Source organism: Cheilinus undulatus, linkage group 2 (assembly GCF_018320785.1).
Source record: "Cheilinus undulatus linkage group 2, ASM1832078v1, whole genome shotgun sequence".
NCBI classification, from domain to species: domain Eukaryota; kingdom Metazoa; phylum Chordata; class Actinopteri; order Labriformes; family Labridae; genus Cheilinus; species Cheilinus undulatus.
In genome coordinates, this window is record NC_054866.1 from 2,947,595 (window position 1) to 2,970,723 (window position 23,129).

The following is a 23,129-nucleotide window of genomic DNA, read 5'->3' on the forward strand; positions in this document are numbered from 1 at the left end:
AAATCTGTCTTTTTTTAGAGATCCAGATCTCTGTTTCAGCTCAGCGGAGCTAGTTCTTTGGCTCCCAAGTGGCCCTTCATTCGGTACCAGTGTGGCTGTTTAAAAGTGGATTAAATACGACAAAGGATGGAGGGAAGGAAACAGGAGCTAGCTAACATGGTCCACATTAAAGAGCTGTTTTGTAGCACCGTCTCACTCCTGGATGGCAGGTCTTTACTCAGCTCCTTACCCTACAAGGCATATTTGGTTGAAAGTACATCACTGTTTCAATTAAAAGCATGTTTGTGACAAAATGAGGATTTTTTTAAAATGTTAAAGTGGCTCCGCGAGCCTCTTAGCTCAGCACTAGACTCCTCAAGACTCCCTTCATCTGGATAGATGATGCCATGCGCTAGGATGTCTGCAGGACTGAGTAATCTGTGATATTGATCACCTCCACACCAGGTTACTCTGTTGAACTGGTAAAAATCACTTTTAAGTAAAGTGCAGGGATTGTACTCAATGTACGTAGGTGCATTTAAGCTTTAAAGTACTAACTTTCCCTCCTTTCCCATTCATTCCTAATGGCTGCCTCCCTTCCTGCCCTCCTTGGAGCTTTCTGGATCACATGATTGCAAACAACTTAAACGTAGAGGAATTTAGAGCAGAGGAAGAGGGGCTGATATTGTGTTCTAAGGTGGATCTCTCTGCAGAGGTGATGCCCTGATGCCTCAAATTAAAATCAGAGTAAAAATAGTAAATATGAAATCCTGATTTCTGTTTTTGCAAATCAGGATAAATTCTCACGGGCTAATTGGACTCCAGATTCTGCTGTGTTCTTGTGAATAAGTTGAACAGACTAAAAGGCCTGAGGACAGACGCGTTTGCTCAGAAAACAAAGAGACAGAAAACAAAGAAGACACTGTGGGTGTCAGCGATACCTGACGCACACTTTCACCTTGACAGCCGGGATGAGAGCGGCGGTCTGTGCCTGCCTACTTGCTCTCTTTCTCGCTTTAATAACGGCTTATGCAACACCGTGGAAACGCTCGGGTGTGTCTGTGTCGCTGCAGCGCACACACGCAGACACACATGCAGCGACTCCTCCTGAGTCATCCACTTTATAGTCTTGCACAGCCAGACTTTTGACTATTGGCATAAAGTCATGGGCTCAGGGTCTGGCCCCCTGAGACTCCCCACTTGAGCTCAGTCTGGGTAACAAAGAGGTCGCTTAGTTGTATCCAGATTGCATCATTGGCAGAGAGCCTCTCTAAAGACTCATTGGGCTGTTTGATAATGATTCAGTGGAGGCAGCGCTCAGAGGCGAGCTTGGCTGTGAGGGGAAATCCTGATAAAGGGGAAACAAGAATAAAGTAGTTATAAATAAGCACAACAAATGGAGAAACAAAAGGAATACAAAAAAGGGGGAAACGGACGAGACAATGCCAGAACGTTAAAAAAGGCTGCTTAATTGAAATTTTACAGCCTGTGTGTGCATGTGCACGTGCACGTGCACGTGAAACAACAACAGAGGGTGTGTTGTGTGTATATGTGAGTGTGTGTTTGTAAGTGAGAGAGGAAAAGAGGACAGTGTGACTGCACATGTGTGCTGGCATCCCTCTAGGGTGCTGCTGCTGTTCTTTTGAAGTTGCCCACCCCGCAGTATGAGTGGGCTGTGTACCATTAGACATGGCTGGTTATCCAGACCTCCAAACCTTCAGGCTCACGGGCCACCAAAGGGAGAGAGAAGGGAAGGGAGGGAGGAGGAGGATAGAGAGAGAAAGGAGGTGGGCTGAAGCAGGGAGGGAAATTGAGAGGAAATTAGGAGGAAATTGGGATGGACACAGACCTATAAGTCAGGAGGGGGAGAGGAGGAAGAGTGTGCCAGCCAGGGAGAGAAGAGTGAACATATTTACATATTTACATAATGTTATAATCAAAGAAATCAAGAGGAGAGAAAGGAAACATGTCAGCATGTAGGTAAAGTACTTTATAGAGATTTACTTTAGAGCAGCTACAACATAAAAAACAGCAAATAGGAGCTACTCAGGGAAAATAAGGTTATATGCTGCACTCAGTTTGCCCAGTGTTATAGAAATTTCTAGTATTTCTAATATTTCTGTGTCAGGGCTTTATTTATATGAGAGTAGATTTTAGCTGCGGCGGATAACAGAATGACTCCAACTACTGGCCGGTGAAATTTATCAGTGTCCTGACCTCTGTTTCAGTCTGACTGTGCTGGTCTACACCAGTGTTTATGATTTAAATGCCTCCTACAAGGGTCAAATTCCCTCAAAATAACTGCAAAGTCTTTCAGTCTCTTTGTGTGTTCATGCATCTTTGCACAGCCACAACATGCTGCCGAACAGTGACACTCATGCACACACTCTGACGCTACACTGCTGACACGCTGGTAGTAGACTTAAGCTTGGCCATGAAAAGAGAGCAGATATGTTTCAGGTTTAGTTGATTAGAGTGCTTCCACTGGCTCTGCTGTGGTACGTCTCTGCTCCGGCAGAGCCCCGGCAGTTTGGACCCCTCCCTGCAGATCCATAGCACTTCTAATTGCCCTTTGTCGCCACTTGGGTCAATTATAGCCAGGCAAAATTTATCTTTTCATCATTATGTGGACAATTTGCAAATCTAGCTGCCAACGGAGCCAAAAAAAAGTGTTGCACAAAATTCTTTGCTGGACTGCATATCTGATATCATGTAGTGCAGGGGTCATCGAGTACTTTCACACAAGGGCCAGCTTCTTTTTGACAGATGCTCCAGGGCTGGATATTGACTTAACAAAAATTAAAGACCCTGCAAAGTGAAATCCAAAGTTTTGTCTGAACACACTGGACATGTTGAAACACAGCTGCCATAAAAATGTAAAAACACTGAGATCTACATGTGACTGAATTCTGGATTTAGACTGTTAGAAAGTTGTTTATCTCTTTCCTGGCTTGGTTTAATGTGGGCGGGGCCAATATATGTGCTCATGATGGAATGACCCCGCCCCTCTAACATGAAAATATAAAATCACAGAGCAGTTCATGTCAGTCCAGTCTGTCGCTAGCTGATGTCACTGCTTTACTGAAAGTTAACACCAGTTTTGAACCAGAACAGGGACTTTGTCCTTTTTCTGGTACAGAGCCAGGCAGCTGTGCTCTGATCATAGGTCAACATTCAGATTGTAATGTTTTTTAAATCTGAGAGGATGATTTTTCCCCTGAGTGGGCGTGGCTTCAGCTCATTCAACAGACACGCACACACCATCCTGGAGCAGATTTTACTGCCTCATTTTTTTTATGATTTTGAAGCTTAATTTTATAAACTTAGAGATATTTTATTTGACTGAAATTTGATATAGAGGTTCATAACACAGTGACCTGTCATACAACAAACCTAATTACAGATTTATTTTCACTTTACAGGGTCTTTAAATTAATATTGGTCTAATTAATATATTTTTGTATTAATTGTTCATTTCCTTTCATTGAGCCCTTAACTGCGAGATCAGTCCCTGTCACCTATACTTCAGCCAGCCACAAGGGGGCGATTGAGATATTTGGCTACATATTTCTGGAGCCCTCATGACGCCTATCACTGAGCTTGATGCTAAAATGTTGTGTTGTGATTGGCCAAAAACACAGCCAGGGAATTGATGTTCTGTGCAGATTTTCAGAAAGGGAAACTGACTGCTCAAAGAGTCTTGTGTAAAAAATAAAAAAACAAAACAAAACAAAACAAAACAAAAAAAAGATCAAAAACACAGCTTTAATCAACACAAGAATAAGTATGCTTTTACCATGCTAAATTACAGAAATAAAATACTAGTGTGTTTTTGTTTGATAAGTGGCTAGGTTGAAGGTTTTATTTGAACTTCAAGAATAAAAAAATTCAACAATAGCATGCCATATTTTTTCTTCTCAGATTTTCTGAATGTAATCATTCACTGAGGACTGGGTAGGACACCGTGGGGGCCTGATGTGGCCCCCGGGCCTCCAGTTGATGATCACTGATGGAGCGGTTAGCCCGAAATGTTCTTTGTTTAAATGAAAAAGGGTTGATTTTGTTTGGAGATGCTGAGTCGGCTGGCTTTGGTGCTTTGTCTTCGAGGTTTGGTCAGACTGTCAGATTTCTGAGAGGGATTTAAGGCAGTCACCTGAGATTTGAAAACAACTTGACAGTGTAGTGAAAACAAGCTTTTATCAGTGATGTCTTCATCCCAAATGAAAATCTTCTTTTGAGCCATCATGACCTTGAGAAAGCTGTCCACGCCTTAACCCTCGGCCCCTTGTAATTTTTATCTACATCTGTCCTTGTTTGTCCTGAAAACGGACATGCAGAAGGCGCTAATAAAATAATCATTTTTCAACATTTTTTTTTACTTTCTCTGCTTCAAATCTCTTCAACAACTTCAACCCTGACCACTAAAAAAAAAAAAAAAAGTTAAAAAATTAAATGTTACACGCTTTTTATGCCACTTATTGTACACCATGTCACTGCTATTTTTTATGGTAAAAAAACACAAAAACACCATAATTCCCATATAAAATGATCTACAAAAAAAAAAAAATTTTTCAATAAATAGAGTCTGGGCCATGCCAATGATGAGAAGTAAAATTGATTTTGATGCATTGAAATTTTTTCTGTAGTGCCGAATGCCATATTTTAGCTACATCCACCCTTGTTTCTCCGAAAACGGACATGCAGAAAGGTGTTAATAAAATACTAATTTTTCAACTTTTTTAAAAACTTTCACTGCTTCAGATCTCTTCAACAACTTCAACCCTGACTACTGAAATTTTTTTTTTTTAAAAATTCAATGTTACACCCTTTTATGCCACTTACTGTACACTATGCCTATGACTTGGATTCGTTCATGCTAAACAGATGAGTCCATCCGTGTGTAAAACACACCAGTTTTACCCTCCTTTTCTCGTGGTTCCTACTCTACCAAATCTAATGCTATTGAATGTATTTGTTCATGTTAGGTTTATTTTATGTACAGGCATAAAGAATCAGAGGAAATATGTAGGATATGATCCACAAACACGCGCATTTCCACCTCTAACCAAAATGTGACCACAAATATGCCAATTATGCGCAGATATAAATGTACTGCATCTTTGAGATATGATATATTCTCTCCTATTGATCGAAAGGACCCGTGCATCCTCATGCTTGTAAATCCACTTGCCATGAAGTGAGGGCAAAGTTGAAATTGTCCAAATGTCCCTCTTTCTTAGTCCCAGGCTGCAGAATCCACAGGTAACATATCCTAATGTAAACACTTCACTTACGGCATGTCCGCTTGTAAACATGTACGCAGATTCGCACCCGATCACACACGTAGGAGCACACAAACTTTTCCTTACACATGTAGCCCACTCTCAGACATCCATATCTAGTGGCATGAATCGGTTCATTTAATTCTGGTTATGTTTAGCAGGTGAAATAGCGCTCCAAACACTCTGAGCGCATGGAAGGAAAACCATGTCTGTGCTGCTGAAAGGGTTAAAATGGTGCGCTGCACTATCTGCTGGATCACTGTTTAATGGTGAAATTTAGATCCCTGGTGATCGACTGACTGCAAAAAAATGGGTGCTAAAAGTTGTTTTGGTGCCCTAGACACACGGTCAAAAAACGTGTTTTGAATGGAAGTCTATGTGTCTGATTTCGGACAAACAAGGCTGGATGTAGCTATTTCGCGTCACGGGCGTTCAATGGGTGACACGGTTTTCATTTTTTTAATTTTTTTTTTAATATGAAGAAAAATAATAACTTTGATGCCTCAATCTATAAAAATGTGACTATTAACTAAAAAAAAAAGATGATAAAAATGATGAATTTCCTCAAAACGGACATAGTAGGGACCGAGGGTTGATAAGCTCCAGCCTGGATTACTGCAATGCACTTTATGCTGGCATCTCCCAATCCTCAGTCAGAAATCTTCAATGTGTGCAAAATGCAGCTGCATGTCTTTTAACTTACAAAGCTCATTATTCTATTCACCTTCCCTTCTCTGGCTTCCATTTTAGCATTAGCAAGTTAAATTTTAATGTGTGTTTTAAAGCTCCTAATGGCCATGCCCCATCCTATTTATCTGAGATTTTAACTGTTTGTGAACATGACAGGGCTTTGAGGTCAACCAACCAACTCTTGTTGGATTTGCCCAGGTTACAATAGAGACACTGGGGTGACTGAACCTTTTCAGCTCCTGCACTCAGCCTCTGGAATAATCTCCACTCAGTGATGTGTGTTACCTTTGACTTTGGCCTTTTCAAATCAAATCTTAAAACTAGTGCTGTCGAGATTAGTCGCATTAATTGTGATTAACAAGGATCCACAATAAGTGCAGTGATATTTTTCAATCATTTTATTTTTGCCATCAGCAAACTTTGGTTAAGCCACTGTGATATAAAATAAGTCAGCCACTGAATCTCAGTGGCTTATTTCACCTTTTAAAACTTGCAGACAGCTCAGTGGACAAGTCAGAAGTCACTGGAACCATGTGTGATTTCAAAAATGTACTTTTCATGGTTCACATATTTCCTTTTCAGTGCATAATAAGTTCCTTTTTCTGTGCTTCATATCATGTTAAAATCTTCAATATACCTTTAAAAACAGGTCTGTATCAAAACTGGAAGTCAGTGACGATTAGTTTAAGAAGGTAAAAAAAAAAAACACAAAAAGATATGAAGCACTCCTCACAACTGATATTTATACAAAGAACATTGTTTGAGGGTTTGCATTAATAAAAAAGCCCTCTGTTGTGCAGTTCTTATAACACTATCCTCGCCTTTTTAGCTTGTGCAGAACATCTTCTAGCCAGCATTGAACTATTTTTCTTTAAATCTGAATAATGATCCCTCTTATCAAAGCAACAATTAATGAATTATTTTTATCTGTGCTGTGGTACAATGTAGCCTTTTTCACTTACCTGTATTATTAGTAACAATGTGGATGAACTAAATGATTAGGAAAGTAGTGTCAGACTTTAAAGCTAGGCCATAATGTGCACAAATATGACAATGCCAGAAATAAAACAAAAGAAACTGAGACAACTTTTTTGAAAAGAATAAAGTAATTGTGAAAAGGGACACAAAGTAGGCAAAAAGTAGTAAAAAAATATTGTAAAGGTGGCATGAAAGGGGGTAAGGCAGGGCAAAAAGTGGCAGAAATGGGCCAAAAAATGCAATGAAGCAATGCAAATATGGGGTGAAAAGTGGGAAAAATGGACCAGAAGTGGCAAAACTAAGGGAAAAATCAGCAGAAGTGGCAGAAATGGGCAAAACTTGGCAAAAAGCATAAAAAGTGTTGTGAAAATGGGCCTGAAGTGGGCAGAAAATGGTAAAAGGCAGCATAAATAGGTAAAATAGTTGCAGAAAGACATTGCAGAAATGGGCCAACTGTGGCAAAAAATGGGGACAAAGGAGTAAAACATAAAAGTTGCAGAAATGGGTGAAAATGGGATAAAAGTGGCAAAACTGGGTGAAAGCGGTTATAGAGCAATGCATATATGGGTGAAAAGTGGGGAAAATAGGTTTCAAGAGGCAAAAATGGGCCAGAAGTGTAAAAAACAAGGAAAAACAGGCAAAAATGGCAAAGCATTGGTCAAAAAAAAGAACAATTTGGCAAAAGCAGCAAAAAGAGTGGCAAAAATGGGCCTGAAGTGGGAAGAAAATGGCAAAAGGTGGCTGAGGAAAATAGTCGCAGAAAGCGGTTGTAATTGGGCAAAAAATGGTGAACAACAAAACTGAAGAAATTAGAGAAAAAGGGAGAATTTGGGATAAAAGTAGCAAAAACTGGGCAAACGGCAGCAAAATGGGTCAAAAGTAGCATAAAGTTGGAAAAATTGACAAAAAGGGGCAAAAAAGTGCAAATATAAGCAAAACAATGGCACAAAGTGGTGAAAAAAGATTGACAGAAACGGGCAAAAACTGGGTATAAAGTGGTGAAACGGGTTAAAAGGTAGCACAAATAAATCATTCCAACATCAGAACCCAATAAGAGCTTAGCACACTTTTCAGCTCAGAAATGAGGGAAGTGTTAGCCAGGATGCTAGCACCAGAGCCACTGGTCCAACACACATACACTGTTATCATCAATGAATCACAGCTGAGGAGGATCCATCCTCTGGGTTTTTCAGACATCCTCTATGGGTGGACTTGCTGTCCAGTCCTGTTAGTGGTCTCATGAATACTACAGAGCACTCACCCTCTGCTCTAAGCATCGTTTTTTTTCTGAACGAGGCTGTTACTCTTTTTATAATGAGGTAAATTTCATATTAATGATATTATTTCCCAAAGTGGCCGCGTAATGGCTCAGCCTCAGTGTGCTCATGGTTCTTCGCAGTGCTTGCACACAGATGCATACAAAATAAATGTCTTCTTATCAATGTAAACTTGAAGCAGTTGTTTGAGACTGTGTCTCCAGTTGTGCAACATGCTGACAGCTTAAAACTACTCACAAAGTCTTTAGCTGCACCACCATGGCAGCTGTAGCCCTCTGTGACTCTCATCCAGGAGGATGGAGGACATGTTTCTGCCTCAACCCACCCTTGGGTCCCGACCCAGACTTTGAAAATGAGGGAGCCATAGAGGTTTGACGATCATCTCATTTGAACCAAAAGTGGTGCATAGAATTTGTTTGAAAAGTTCAGGCTGGTAAAAATGAGTCTGTTTGACATCTGATGTTAAACCAGCTGGCTGTCTGCTGACTTGTTAGAAAGGTCAACAGGAAGAAAGTCGACTGTAAGCAGCTGAGGGACATGTATGGAGGAGGACACTGGTCCAGGTAGATCGCCTATTGTGTGTGAGTGGGTGAGTGTGAGCCAGTGTAAAAGCACTGAGCATTCAGACACCGAAAAAAGAGCTCTCTCCCATTTATCATTTACTTTGATATAAGATTTACAATGACGTCTAATTTTTCTCATTAAATTTCAAACACACATCCTTAATTCTTCAGCAGATGTTTGGTGTCTGTGTGCGCCTCACAAATACTTTGATTTATGATTTGTGTGCGTCAGTGAAAGCGAGAGGCTCTCATTAATCAACGATGAGTCATGCGATGCTGTCTGAAAATGCACTGATCTTTTTAATTCACCGGATGGAGAGAAGATGTGGTGTATGAAAGCAATCAGACGTAATTATTTGCCCCAGCTCTGCGGCCGATCTTTGACCTATGACTGTCACATGCCATCTCACATCCCGCTCTCATTTGTGCCGTGTATGAAAGCTAAGCAGCCTCTGATAGAGACTCCTGGCATCCAATTTAGCTGTTCTCAATCAATGTGCTAATTGAGATGGATGGTGATGCAACATGCATTAGATTTTCTGTAATAGCAGTGAGCAAATCAAACCAGCCTCGGTCTACGCTCTGCTGAGAGCCTGAGTGTTGGTTGGTTTACTTTACAGCAGAGCTGCGGTCAGCGCGCATTAAAAACGGCCTTTCACAGAGCGAACGTCCTTCAGACTTCTGCTAGTGAAAGCATTTTGGCTTAACTCAAAATCAGGATTTTATTTGAAGAGATGAAATGAAATGAGCAGTATGTCATCATCAGAATATGATGGGATGTTTTACTTTGAATTTGTTGGAATAAATCTAATTTATTCCCTCTGCTGATAGCTTTTGCGTCTTCATCGCTCTGTCTGGGGAAAGGCCTTTAAGTAAGAGCAGTCTGTGATTTTTTTCCTATTAATGTGAATTTATACAACAAAGGTTTGGTCTTAACTGTAACTTTAATCACTTAACTCTTTATCTGTCTGCTCATCATTTTGATGCATCAGTAATGTTTACATGCTCTTTGGCATTTATGAGCTTTATCCCAGTTTTGATCACATTAGAGATATGGCGTTACATGCACGCAAGTAAACCTAGTTTACTATACTTACACTTATACTATACTTATATTCATCATATATATATGATTTTTCAAACACATTCAACTCCATCCAACCCACCATACTCAAAGACAAGCTCACGGAGATGGGAGTGGATCCTTCCTGTGTTTCTTGGATCACAGATTACCTGACAGGAAGGCCACAGTTTGTCAGGCTGGGGAACTGTGTTTCTGGGACATTAATGAGCAGTACAGGGGCTCCACAAGGAACAGTCCTGGCTCCATTCCTGTTCACACTGTACACATCAAACTTCAAATACAGCACTGAGTCCTGCCACATTCAGAAATACTCTGATGACACTGCTATCATGGCAGGTATCAGAAACGGACAAGAGGCCGAATACAGGGATCTGATCAGTGCCTTCAGTGACTGGAGTCACAAAAACTGCCTCCTACTCAACACCTCAAAGACAAAGGAAATGATCCTGGATTTCCGCAGATCCAAACCCCCTCTTCAGCCAGTGAACACTTGTGGCGTGGACATCGAGGTGGTGACATCGTACAAATATTTAGGTGTACACCTGGATAATAAGTTGGACTGGTCTAAAAACGTCAGAACCTCAGAAGACTCCGATCAATAGACATCTGCAGTAAGATGCTGCAGATGTTTTATCAGTCTGTGGTGGCAAGTGTTCTGTTTTATGCTGCAGTCTGCTGGGGAGGCGGTGTAAAACACAAGGATGCAAGGCGTCTGAACAAACTGGTGAAAAAAGCTGGCTCTGTGGTCGGAATCAAATGGAACTCATTGGAGGATGAGGAGGAGAGACGCACACTGAGCAAGGTGGAGGCCATTCTGAGAAACGTGGATCATCCACTTCATATCTCCCTCAGTGAGCAAAGAAACAACGGTGGTGGACGGCTCCTATCCCTGCGCTGCAGGACAGAAAAATTTAGGAAATCTTTCATACCATCAGCAGTTAGACTTTATAATTCTACAGTAAACAGATGAGAATCCCAGACGATTGAATTCTTAAGGTTTTCTGGGGGAATAATATTTAAAATCAAGACATAAAAGAGCCACAAATAATCACAAAAGAGCCACACGTTGAGTATCACTGATGTAACTAATTTAAAACAAAGCGAGGGAGAGCAACAGCAAATATTCATCGAATCCTAAACTCTGACTGGTCCAGGGTTTTTCCTGGCTCAAACTGAGGCAGAGGTGCTACCATTCTGATCATGCACACTCTGAACTGTAAAGGGGGTCAGGGGGCATGATAACCTTGCAAAGCTGATGGATACGCCCGTTTCTGTGTCTCTCACCGGCAAATCCATCTTGCAAAGCTCCAGTCTGAACTGTTTGGGCCCAGTTAGAAAGTGACAGGACCAATCAGCGTCGTGGTGCAGTACTTTCGTACGTGACATAAGCAAGCAGCAACAAGAGGTGGGAGAGATTAGCGTGGATGCTGCCAAAGCGCCAGTTTTATCAGAACCTGACGACATTTCTTTGTTAAAAGAAGAACAAAGAGAAGCAGTGAGTTGTTTTCTTTTCAAGAACAACAAAAGTCGTGTACTACATGTCTACAGTCGCCATGGTTTGTGTTATGCAGCTTTCTATGGCATTTCTATGGAGTGCATGTGTGCGTTCTCTCCGGCTACTCCCACTTCCTCTTACCACCAAACATGCTCGTTAGGTTGATTGGTTACTCTAGGTGTGTGTGTGAGCGTACTTGTTTGTCTGTCTCTATATGTCAGCCCTGTAATTGACTGGTGACCAGTCGGGGGGTAATCCCACCTCTTGCCCAATGACAGCTGGGATAGGCTCCAACCCCCCTGTGTCCCCCAACGGGATAAGTAGAGTAGAAAATGGATGAATGGAATATAACATTGACTGTCAACCTCTCATTTTAGAAAATATATATTCAAAAACTTATGGTATCAACTTGTCATGTGACCTTTATGACCATCTCTGATTATAACTTTTCACCAGAAATCTATCAGTCCTTTTATTTCATTTGAACAGTTTTCCTTTATTTTTGCTGGAATTGTTTTCTATATTTGTGATTAAATGATCTATTTAAATAATATGTGATATGCTTTCTGTTCACATTCTACAAGGATTAACACTGTTTTTTCTTCTTTGTTTAATCTAACTTTCTGATGAATTAAATCAGAAACTAAGAAGTTTCCTTCAGCTGCAGCTTCTGGCTGGAGATAATATCTAACCCATACCTAGAATCACTGACTGTTTGGTTTAGATGTTGTTTCACATTGTTTACCTGACTACCTCTCTCTCTCTGCCTCATTAGATGGATTAAAGGAGTTAATCATCAGTGTTAACCCCCAAGGCTACAATGATATAAAATCACAGAGCAGTTCATCTCAGTCCAGTCTGTTGTTAGCTGATGTCTCTGCCTTTATTGAAAATAAACAGCCAGCTATATGCTGTGTTTATGTTCGTTGTGAGGTGAAATCCCCGAGTCTATCAGCCACAGTGGCCCACAGGTCATTTAAGCATCATAACAGAAAAATATGTACCAGAAAACAGTAAATTGAATCCACAACTTGGCACAGAGTCAGGTAGCTGTGTTCTGATTAGAAGCTTTTTTTTTTTAATTGGAGAGGATCGTATTTCTGATAGTGGGCGTGGCTTCAGCTCATCCAACAGACACGCCCACACCATCCTAGAGCAGATTTTACTGCCTCATTTTCATGATTTTGAAGCTTAATTTTATAAACTTAGAGATGTTTTTCATGGCTGAAATTCAGCCTGGTGGTTTACACACAGTGGCCTGTCATTAAACAAACCTAAATATAGATTTTTTTTTTTTAACAGTTTACAGGGACTTTAAAGTCTCTTCTAGATTGTCATTAGCTCTCACACTCAGAGCACAGCGTTCGTCCCCGCTGTGCACTCCAGAGATGTTTGTTAGTTGTGCTCTCACGTGCACGAGTGCTACTTTGGTTTAATCTTAATGGGGAAAATTAGACTATGTCAGAGGAGACTGGACTATGGCAAGTTGCCATTGGTGTTATAATGCAATTGCATTTAAAAATGAGATCCTCCTAGTGCAATGTTTGTCAGAAAATAACAATTTTAATGACGTCAGAGCTTTGAGAGCTGGAGATGTCCTTCTCCTTATTTTATATGCAGGAAAAACCCCTGGTGTCAGCTGGTCACTGCTACTGCAGGACAAGAGAGCAACACAGTGATCGCTGAGTTGTTTTTAATTCTATGGGTGTTAATGATTCACAGAGGTCATTCTTGGAAAAAAACATGTCCACAGTTGGACTGGAGGTGTCAGGGATGATGCACTGCTCCCTGTGACTGCCTGTCAGAGTGCAGAGACACAGACAGACACGTCTGATGTTGAAATCCATGTTTAAATTGCTATAATAAAAGATAATCAGCTCATTTAAGTTGGCTGACAGTTATATTATGATGCATGCAATGACAGTAAAAAACATGAAAACAGTGTGAATGTTAATAAAATGTCATGCTGGGTTCAACTGAGAAGTGTCAGTAGTGGTTTTAATAACTCAGACTGATAAGGAGCTTTGGATAATAATAATGGATGATATGTCGTGTACGTATTGGCTATCAAAAAAGTGAATTTGTAAGCATATAGGAGAACTTGTACATTTGATAAATCACATGTTAAAATGAGCTGTAATATCAAGACTTTTGCCCATTTTAAAACAGGAAGCTGCTGAGAAAATAAGACATAAAAATAATAAAAGACATGACAAAAAAGAGACATGAAGTAGCCTAATTGCCCCATTCTCCTGTAGTCTTCTAATCCATTACCTAATTGACTATAATCATGGGCAGGCTTGTTCATTCCCAGTGTTACACTCTCTTTCCTAAATGTAATGAAGCTAATTACAGTAAGTGTCACACCTAATTTACTCTCACTTTCTGACTCTTTGCTTTTCCCTGCAGTGACTTACCTCAGCTGCCTGGAGGCCTTTGTGTCGTGCAGCACGAGGCCGCAGAGCAGCGTGGTGATCGGTTGGAGGGAGAAGGAAACCAGGAGTCTACGAGTCACTTCTTTTTCTACAAAGAGAGGCGTGTGGGACATGGATCACCACAGCGGACTCAATATGATCGGTGGGAATCTTAAGACAACTTCAACAACAGCAAAAAAACATCACCCAAAGTAATAACAGTACGCAAATGATATCAACTGCATATCTGTACTACAGTTGTGGTCTATTATGTATTTAGGCTGTTACTTCGTTTGCAGGTGTTCCTTTCTTAACTTGTCCATTCATGTTACTCATCCTTGGAGTGTAAATACCTCTGCACAACATCTGCCTTAATATGCTTAGGAATGGATGCAGAAATGGAACCAAAACTCCTGATAAATATTGAAGTGGTTTTGGGAAAAGTTTTGCTCACAGTTCAGCTAATTTGGAACTTTTTAAAACTGGTTTAGCCACAGCAGGAGTGGATGATCGGGTCTTGCTGTGGAATCCCTTTGTGCCCTCCAAGCCAGTTTGTGCACTCAGAGGTCACACCAGTCCGGTCATCGCTGTTCGGTTCATGCAGACCAAACAACAACTGCTCAGCTACTGCAAAGATAAGGTAGGAGTGTATGTCCTTGTGAGAGGATTATGTAGTCACCAAAGATGCATCATTTTAATATTTCTTAAATGCACAATCACTTTTCTTCAAACCCTTCTCTGATGTTTCCTGCACTGCCTCTCCTCACCCTGTTGCAGCTCTGTGCATGTTTGCCTTCTCTTTGGCTTCTCTGAAGATAATGAATATTTTAGATGTGATTTATGTTCCATCTGCCTTCTGCTCAAACACCATCTGCCATTGCAAGTGACTCCAAAAGCTTTACCTTACATCTCTCTGCAAACTCAACAGTCATCAGGTCTTCCATCCATCTTCCCATCTTTATCATAATGTCCCTTAATATTGATTGTTGTCATATGGCTTCTACCAGAGGTGGGCACAGATAGAGTCTGTGTCCACAGCTGCTGTTTTTGCACTGGCAGCGCTCATACACAATACAAAACCAAAGTTTAGTTTTTTCAGTGCCCTGAGCACAAAAACACGTGACATCAGCTGCTTTAGGTTGCTGTGCTCACAGCAATCTTTGTTGGAAAAACTTTTCCAACAACACGGTGTAAGAAAAGGTCTGCACAGTTGTGCAGGGGTTAGTGCTGTCACCTCAGAACAAGAGGGTTCCTGGTTCGCTTCCCGGTCAGGGCCTTTCTGTGCAGAGTTTGTGCTTCCTCCCGGTGCATGCACAGGTTTTCTCCATGTACTCCTCCCACCACCAAAAGGATGCTCGTTAGGTAAAGTGGTGACTTTAAATTGGCCATAGGTGTGAGTGTGAGCATGCCAGATTGCCTGTTTCTATATGTCAGCCCTGTGATCGAGGCATCCTGCAGTTGAGGATGTACCCTGCCTCTGGCCCAGTGACAACTGGGATAGGCTCCAGACCCCAGGCCCTGTGCACTCTTGTCATGTTTAAATTTTCATGCAAAATTTGCCAAACTGTGCCTTTTTCAGTGGAGATCATTTCTGCTATCATTCCTTAATGGAGAAATTGATCATTTCCAATGGTATGCTCAGTTTGTTGAAAGCTTCCAGAAGTTTTTGATGGTCATGAGCATCTAGAACGTTCATGGTCTTGGACATCCTCTGTGCCTTCACTATATCTTTAGATCCATTCAAACACACATGCATGTGACATGCAGTGTTCCCTGTAGACACCTCATTAATAAGGTTCAGATTTTTTTAATGTTCTGTTTAAACAAAAATGTCAAGTTAATGCTCAACTTTTAAGCTATTCATTTTCCGGTGCCTTAGTAAAACATATGCACTTTAATCAGTAGTTAGCGGTGAACTAAAGACATCATTTATTAGAAGCTTACGGCTGTAATGTGTGAATATCCAGCCTTTAATATAAAACTCTTGGTATGACTTTGAACCATGTGGTTTTATCCTCATCAGTACAGTCTCATTATTTAATACCTCATAAAGCTTGGTTAAGCATTTAAGAATTTTTTTAGGAACTCTCCTAATTTGTACAGATTTTTTAAATTCTGAATTTTTCACTCTTACAATGACTTAAGTCACTTGTAGGGAGACTTACTGAGGTAAAACTCAGGGAGAAAGACATAACTTTGACAGCAGGAAGACACAGCCTAGAAGCAGCTGAAAGACACCTTGAATGAAAGCCATAATGACATGAGCCAGAGGACATAATAATAATAATAATAATAATAATAATAATAATAATAATACATTTAATTTATAAGCGCCTTTCTAGCACTCAAGGACACTTGAGACATGTAATGCAGCTATTATTGTTGTTGCAAAACTATTTGCAAATAAGAAAAAATATTTGTAAACAAGTCTACAAATGCTCAAATAGTTTTGCAAATGTGTGCAAAAATCCAAAAATGTGTGCACAGATCTGCAAATGCATGCAAAGATTAGTAAAATCTTTGCATGCATTTGCAAAAGATTTGCAAATCTTTGCACACATTTGCAGATCTGTGCATGCATTTGCAAATCTATCTCACATTTGCAGATTTATATACAGATCTCTGCATGCAAATAGTTTTGCAACAATAATAGCTCCATACAGCTGTCATATTGCCAACACGCACCCAGACAGAACCATGTAATTCTGCAGCTTCTTGTGGGTTAAGCAATATTTCACGATAAAAGCACCAGTGGTATTTTGGCTGGTTCTTCACTCAGCTCTCTGCTGCTCAGCTTAACATTACTTCACATTACTTAACATTAAAAAACTTAACATTACTAACCAACAATTAACAGATTAATTTTTGTGCCTTCCACATATACTTCTCTTTTCTTTCCAGGTTCTGTGTCTTTGGGATGTTTCCAGTCAGTTGTGCATTCACCGTCTGGTTGGTGTCTTCCCGAAGACGCAGGAGGACACGTACACCCTCCTTTTCCTTCATGAGGAGCAACAGCGCCTCCTGCTATCCTTCAACAGTCAGCTCCTCCTGCTGGAGACCCTAAAAGGGGAGAAGAGGAGCAGCAGCCATCAACACCCTGTGACCTGTGTGCTCTATAATAGTCTGTTCAGACAGGTATCCAACTTCCTCCCTTTCTGCCTTGAATTGAAATAGTTGATATTAAACTGTGAAGAAGGTGTGCACCTTTGTGTTTGGAGCATGCTCAGTAGAAGTTGATGTATGTCCAAGTGTGAGAAACACACTGACCACAGAATTTGGAGCAGGTATTAGCTGGTTTTAGGCATAGGAACATGTCAGTCCTCATTTTAAGACAAAAACAGACATTGGTAAAAATAGGTTGGTAAGTTCATTTGCTTTTTCTGCATCAGTCTTGATATTGAAAAGTGCAACTGTATGTGGTGGAAAATGGAAAGACTCCTGTGCTGCATGCTAAATCTCCTAGCACTGAGTGACAGGGTCTTTGCTCCTCATTATTTTCATTCATCCATCTGCTGGAAAAGGTCGTGTAATTTGATAAAAGGCTTTGCAACAGCCACTTAATGGACCATTGATGAGCTAAAATTGTTTTGTCAATTCCACATTAGTTTTAGGCAATTAAATGTTCATGATGTCAGCATTAATTCAGCACTCTGACTCACTACTTAACATTCCTAACATATAATCATGAATGCCTTAATGATGCATTTTAGTGATGGGTTTCATTGATTTTCTGTCATGTTATTTTTTGTCGTCCTGAATGGATGGTGATGGATTTGGTTCTTTTTTTGTATATCTATCTATCCATCCATCCAGCCACCCATCCATCCATCATTTATCCATCCACCCATCCATCCATCATTTATCCATCCATCCATCCATCCATCATTTATCCATCCACCCATCCATCCATCATTCATCCATCCATCCATCCATTCTGCTTTTTTACTCGTGGTTTTTCTTTAAATCATTGCATGTTTTGTTTCCTTTGACATTAATGCTCTTCTCAGTGTAGGAACAGTGAGTACTACAAGTGTAACCACTGAATCAAATATTAATTTAAACATTAAATGCAATCTTAATTTTTTAACCTCTCCTTTTATTCCCACTTGACAGCAGCATTAGTTGCATACTTTCTTCAGTGGTGGCTCGTCAGTGAAATAAAGCGTAACGAAGCGTGGAAAATGGTTTGGTTTCGTACGAGTCATTAAAGAATACATCAGCAGGAGTCGATTTTCACGCGGCTTAAAATTGGATCAAAATGTTTTGGATGACTGATAGCCCACTTTCTCTCGTCTGCAGGTTGTCAGTAGTGACTCTGCCTCCTCTGTGATCTGCTGGCTGGTTGAAACAGGCCAAAAGGTGAAGCACTTCCATCACTGCCATGGCGACTCTGAGATCTCCACCATGGCCCTGGATGGCACGCAGACCCGGCTGTTTACAGCAGGCACCGATGGAGAGGTCAAAGTAGGTGGAAGTATACTCTTCTTTAGCTGTAAACCACATAGGAGTGGATCTGTCCCCATAGAAATGCAAACTGAGCTGTACTCTGACTGAAATGCAAAGAGAGCAGGTGGAAGTGTTTGATGTAAAGATGTAAAGAGGAAGGTGAAGTGGCAGACTGTTAGGAACTCCTCCACAAAACACTTCACTGAAATCCTGCACACAGCAACAACACAGCTGGATATACACTCACAGATCATTTTACTGGCTCTCCCAGTTCAACTGCTGACAAATATCTCATCAGCCATTCACATATCAAAGGTTTTACGTTTCAAGACAACATGTAACTTATGGAAACTAAACTAGTATAGACATTGTCTGTTCTGTTTTACATTCATTTATTGCTATTTAATCGAATCCAGTCGCAATCCAATATTTCATGGAGTTGCTATTTTCTTATACAACTTTCTTGCTTTAATTAGCTTTTTTTGAAGATACAGAGGATCTTTTTAGGGTCATGACCTCATGACCTAATATCTTCCCAGTGATTTTTTTCTGAACTATCAATCTCTATTTAGATGACATCTCATAAACTCTGGGTACTTATTTGCATTCTTAATATTCACCTTAGTCTCAGTTTGGGTCATGCCTGGCAGTTAGGAAGGTGAATTAAGTGACTCTGAATGTGCCAATGTTGTTGGTGATTATAAAAAAGTATTTGTAATTTGTAATTGAGCAGAAGTCCAGCCAATTGGTGCTAGTAATCTCATAATTAATGAAATGAGGATCACCTGAGTGCAGTAAATGTGTCTCTGATTTTAGTATAAAGACGCCTGTGTCTGGAAGGTCCAGTCTCTGGGTAATCAGTATTCCTGGCTACCATTACACCATGAAGACAAAAGAACACTCCCAGCAGCTCAGTCAAAAGATATTGAAAAGTAGAAGTCAAGGGATGGATACAAACAAATATCCAAGGCTCTGAACATCCCCCAGAGTTCAGTTAAATCCATCATGAAGAAATGAAGGAATATGTCACATGTGCCTAGATCAGACCATCCTCACAAACTGAGTGAGCGTGCAAGAAGGAGACTAGAGAGAGAGAACACCAAGACACCTATGACTACTCTGAAGGAGTTCCAAGCTTCAGCAGCTGAGATGGGAGAGACTCTGCAGACAACAACTGTTAGCAGGGTTCTTCACCAGTCAGAGCTTTATGGGAAAGTGGCAAAGAGAAAGACACTGTTGAAGAAAACTCAGATTCAGTCTGGACTAGAGTTCACCTAAAGGCATGTTGGAGACTCCATGGTCAAGGGAAAGAAAGTTCTTTGGTCTGATGAGACCAAAGTGGAGCTTTTTTGGCCATCAGATAAGACGTTACCAAAAACTACACATCACCACAAACACCCCATCCCCACTGTGGAGCACGGTGGTGGCACCATCATGCTGTGGGGATGCTTCTCAGCAGCCAGCCTTGAAAAGTAAAGTTAGCGGGTAAAATGAATGAGGCAAGTATCTGAAGATCCTGGAGGACAATCTACAGGAGAACAACGGCTTATATCTATTTTCCAGCAAGACAATGAGCCGAAGCATACAGTGACAGCTACACAGAAATGGTTCAAAGACAACAAGCTAAATGTTCTGGAGTGGCCGAGTCAAAGCCCAGACCTCAATCCAGTAGAGAACTTGTGGCTGGACATGAAAAGGGCTGTTCATGCCTAAACCTGTGCAACCTGACAGAGCTTGAGCAGTAATTCAAAGAAAAACAGGGTAAAATTTTATTGTGGGGATGTTTGAGCCTGATTGAGACTTATCCACACAGACTCAGAGCTGTGACTGCAGCCAAAGATGACTCTACTAAATACTGACTTGAAAGGGGTGAATACTTCTGCAGTCACTTATTTTATCATACATATTTTTATCAATTTACGTAGTTTTTGCAGAGATCTGTTTTCACTCTGACATTAAAGAGAGTTTTTTTGTATTTTTTTTGTCAAGAAAGCCAAAAGATATCGACCATGATTGAGCTATAAAATCAATCAAAGGTGAAACATCCGATCTTGTTGTTTATGTGGTGAAAAGCCATCAGGAGATGGATACCTTTTTTTCTGATCAGGCAAATAGATGGTTCGTATTCGTCTCCTTTTCTTCTTCATTGCTGTTTGAATTGATTGGAACGACAGTGCAGAGAGAGCAGAGAGTATAACCGTTTGACATTATTCAGATGGTTTGGTTTGTTTTACCAGTCCCCCCAGACTATCAGGTGGACTGAGTCTTCTCTGTACAGATGATAAATCCTTTACCTGGGTTCAGATCTGGTACCTGAACATGGTCCTCAGAGACATGCCTCCTATTGTCACTGATGACGTCAGCCTAAGCGCCATGATTCTCAGCACTTTTACAACAATAATAACACAATTAAGCTTATTATAATCAGTTTAATCAACCACATTCTCTCTGTGACCCCATGAACCTGTGCCTGGCTGCAGCCATGTGCATCCTGTGCTTGTGCCAGGTAAAATGCTCACAGAGCCATTTATACCAACCATACATGCCCCCCTCAGGATGCATCATCTCTCCAATTTTCATCAACACTGAACCCACAGTGTAGCAGTTTGGGCCATTCATAGAGTGAGATTTGGACCTTTTAATTGCAGCATTCCCATTGGGCCAATCAGTTTCTTTGTGAAATGTTAGAACACACTGACAGGAACAGCAAGGAGGAACAGAGAGGGAGGGCTATTACCTTAGCTGTCATGTTTGATTGATGCATAATAGAATCGAGGCTTCATAGTCATGTGCAGCTAGATAATAAATCTGTTCATTTCAAAAACATCCTAACACTTTTTTTTTTTAAAGCAGCAGAAACTCTTGGAGAAAAAAGAGAAAGGCTTGCTTCTGTCGGAGTGAGGAAAATGAATGTGACAGCTGTGCAGAGAGATCCTCATGTTCAGTTTGTCTCTTTGGATTAAGTTCCTCTAATATTCCCAGAAGCATGAAGATGACATGTTTATGGTGTTTAAATCTGAAGCAGATCTGATGTGATGGTGCACTCAGTGTCATTTTGTGTGTGTTTTTTGCAGGTTTGGGACTTTAATGGCCGCTGCCTCCACAGAATGAGTGCTGGCTTGGGTCTGGCTGTGAGGATCTCACAGATCGTTCTGCTGAAGAGAAGTATACTGGTGATGGGCTGGGAAAGGTGCTGATTCATTCTTCTGTTCTCATAGCCCTCAGTGAGGGCTTTTTTGTTCATTTTTTCTATCATTTTCCTATCATTTCTTCGATCATTTTTTGCGTTGATTTTTTGAAAGGTAGTTTTTCTGTTTTTTTCGGTCATTTTTTCATTTGTTTTTTTTATCATTTGTTGAGCATTTTTTCGAAATTTGTTTTTTTCCTTCATTTTTACAGTCATTTTTGACTGTGGGGTTTTTTTATGTTCATTTTTTCGATCAAAATGAAAAAGTGAGATAGTTTTTCATTAATTTTTTCGATCTTTTTCGATTGTGTTTTTAATTATTTTTTAAATCATTTTAAAATCTTTTTTGTTGCTTCATTCATTTTTTCTTTCATTTTTCGATGTTCTTTTTTGACCTTTTTTTCGACATTTGTTTTCTTGAATGTCGTTTTTCAAATGTCGTTTTTTGTCCGTTTTTTCGATCATTTTTCCAACGGTCATTTTTTCGTCCATTTTTCTTTTGTGACGTTCTTTTTTCCAATAGTTTTTCTTTCATTTTGTCAATCATTCTTTTAATTTTCATTTTGTTTTCCGTTATTAGATATTTTTTCGTTCATTTTTTCATTGGTCATTTTATCGATCGTTCTTTCAAACATATTTTTGATGAATGTATTTTCACTTCTTTAAAAATGTGACTACACTTTAAAATGTGTTCATCTGAGTGAACCTTAGGTGTGATTTTTGTCTTTTGAATCGGTATGAGCTCCTATTAATACTTAACCTGACTGGCCAAACAGACGGTTTCACAGACCCAGTGCATGTAATACAGGTGAACCTCACTAAATCAGAATATTGTAAAAAGTTAGTTTGTTCCAGTAGTTCAATAAAAAAAGGGGAATTCATATAGATTAATTACACACAAAGTGGGTTTACTGATTGAGGCTTATAGTTCATGAAAATCTAAAATTCAGTATCTCAAAAATAAAAAAAGGAATTTTAACAAACCATGCTGGCCTTTTAAAAATTATGCTCATATATATGAACTCCCTTCGGTACTTGGTTGGAGCTCCTTTTACACACGACTGCATCTATGCAATGTGGCATCAGCCTGGCGATCAGCCTGTGGCACTGCTGAGCCCAGGTTGCTGGACTAGCAGCCTTCTGAGTCTGGGGTATGAAGTTCAGGCCAGACCAGTTAGCTGGCCAATCAAACACAGTAGCAGCATGGTCAGTAAACCAGTTTCTGGTAGTTTTGGCTTCACTGTGGTCAGGTGCCAAGTCCTGCTGGAAGAGGAAACCAGTATCTCCATAATGGGTAATGGTGTAACTCTTGGCTTGACAAAGACCAGTGGACCAACAGCAGCAGATGACATGGCACCCCAAACCATCACTGACTGTAGAATTTCACTCTGGATTCCAAGCATCTTGGATTTCGTGCCTCTTCCACACTCTGGCACCTTTCTGATTGAAATTTTAAATTTAGTTTCATCTGAAAACAGGACTTTGGACCAATGAGGATCAGTGCACTTCTTTTTCTCTTTAGCCCAGGTGAGAACCTTATGTTGGCTGTGGTTCAGGAGTGGCTTGACACTTAACCTGGCACACCAGATGGATTTGTTTTCACATATCCATCTAGTAAACCTCCCATAGATGGCGTTTAGGAAAAGCAGAGCCTTTGAACGAAAACTCAGAGGGTGATTGGATGAACGCTACCACATCTTTATAGGCCAATCAGAGCAACAAAACACATGGCGT

The 23,129-nt window shown here is 40.4% G+C and overlaps 1 protein-coding gene across 1 annotated transcript in view; it reads left to right on the forward strand.

The window, feature by feature from the left end:
• Positions 1–23,129, forward strand: part of LOC121521878 (WD repeat-containing protein 49-like) — a 101,379-nt gene that overhangs the window by 9,396 nt on the left and 68,854 nt on the right. Inside the window, exons 7-11 of the mRNA XM_041806065.1 lie at positions 13,758–13,925; positions 14,254–14,402; positions 16,664–16,897; positions 18,062–18,226; positions 21,283–21,398. Coding sequence (XP_041661999.1) covers positions 13,758–13,925; positions 14,254–14,402; positions 16,664–16,897; positions 18,062–18,226; positions 21,283–21,398 — 832 coding nt within the window. The remainder of the gene's footprint in view (positions 1–13,757; positions 13,926–14,253; positions 14,403–16,663; positions 16,898–18,061; positions 18,227–21,282; positions 21,399–23,129) is intronic.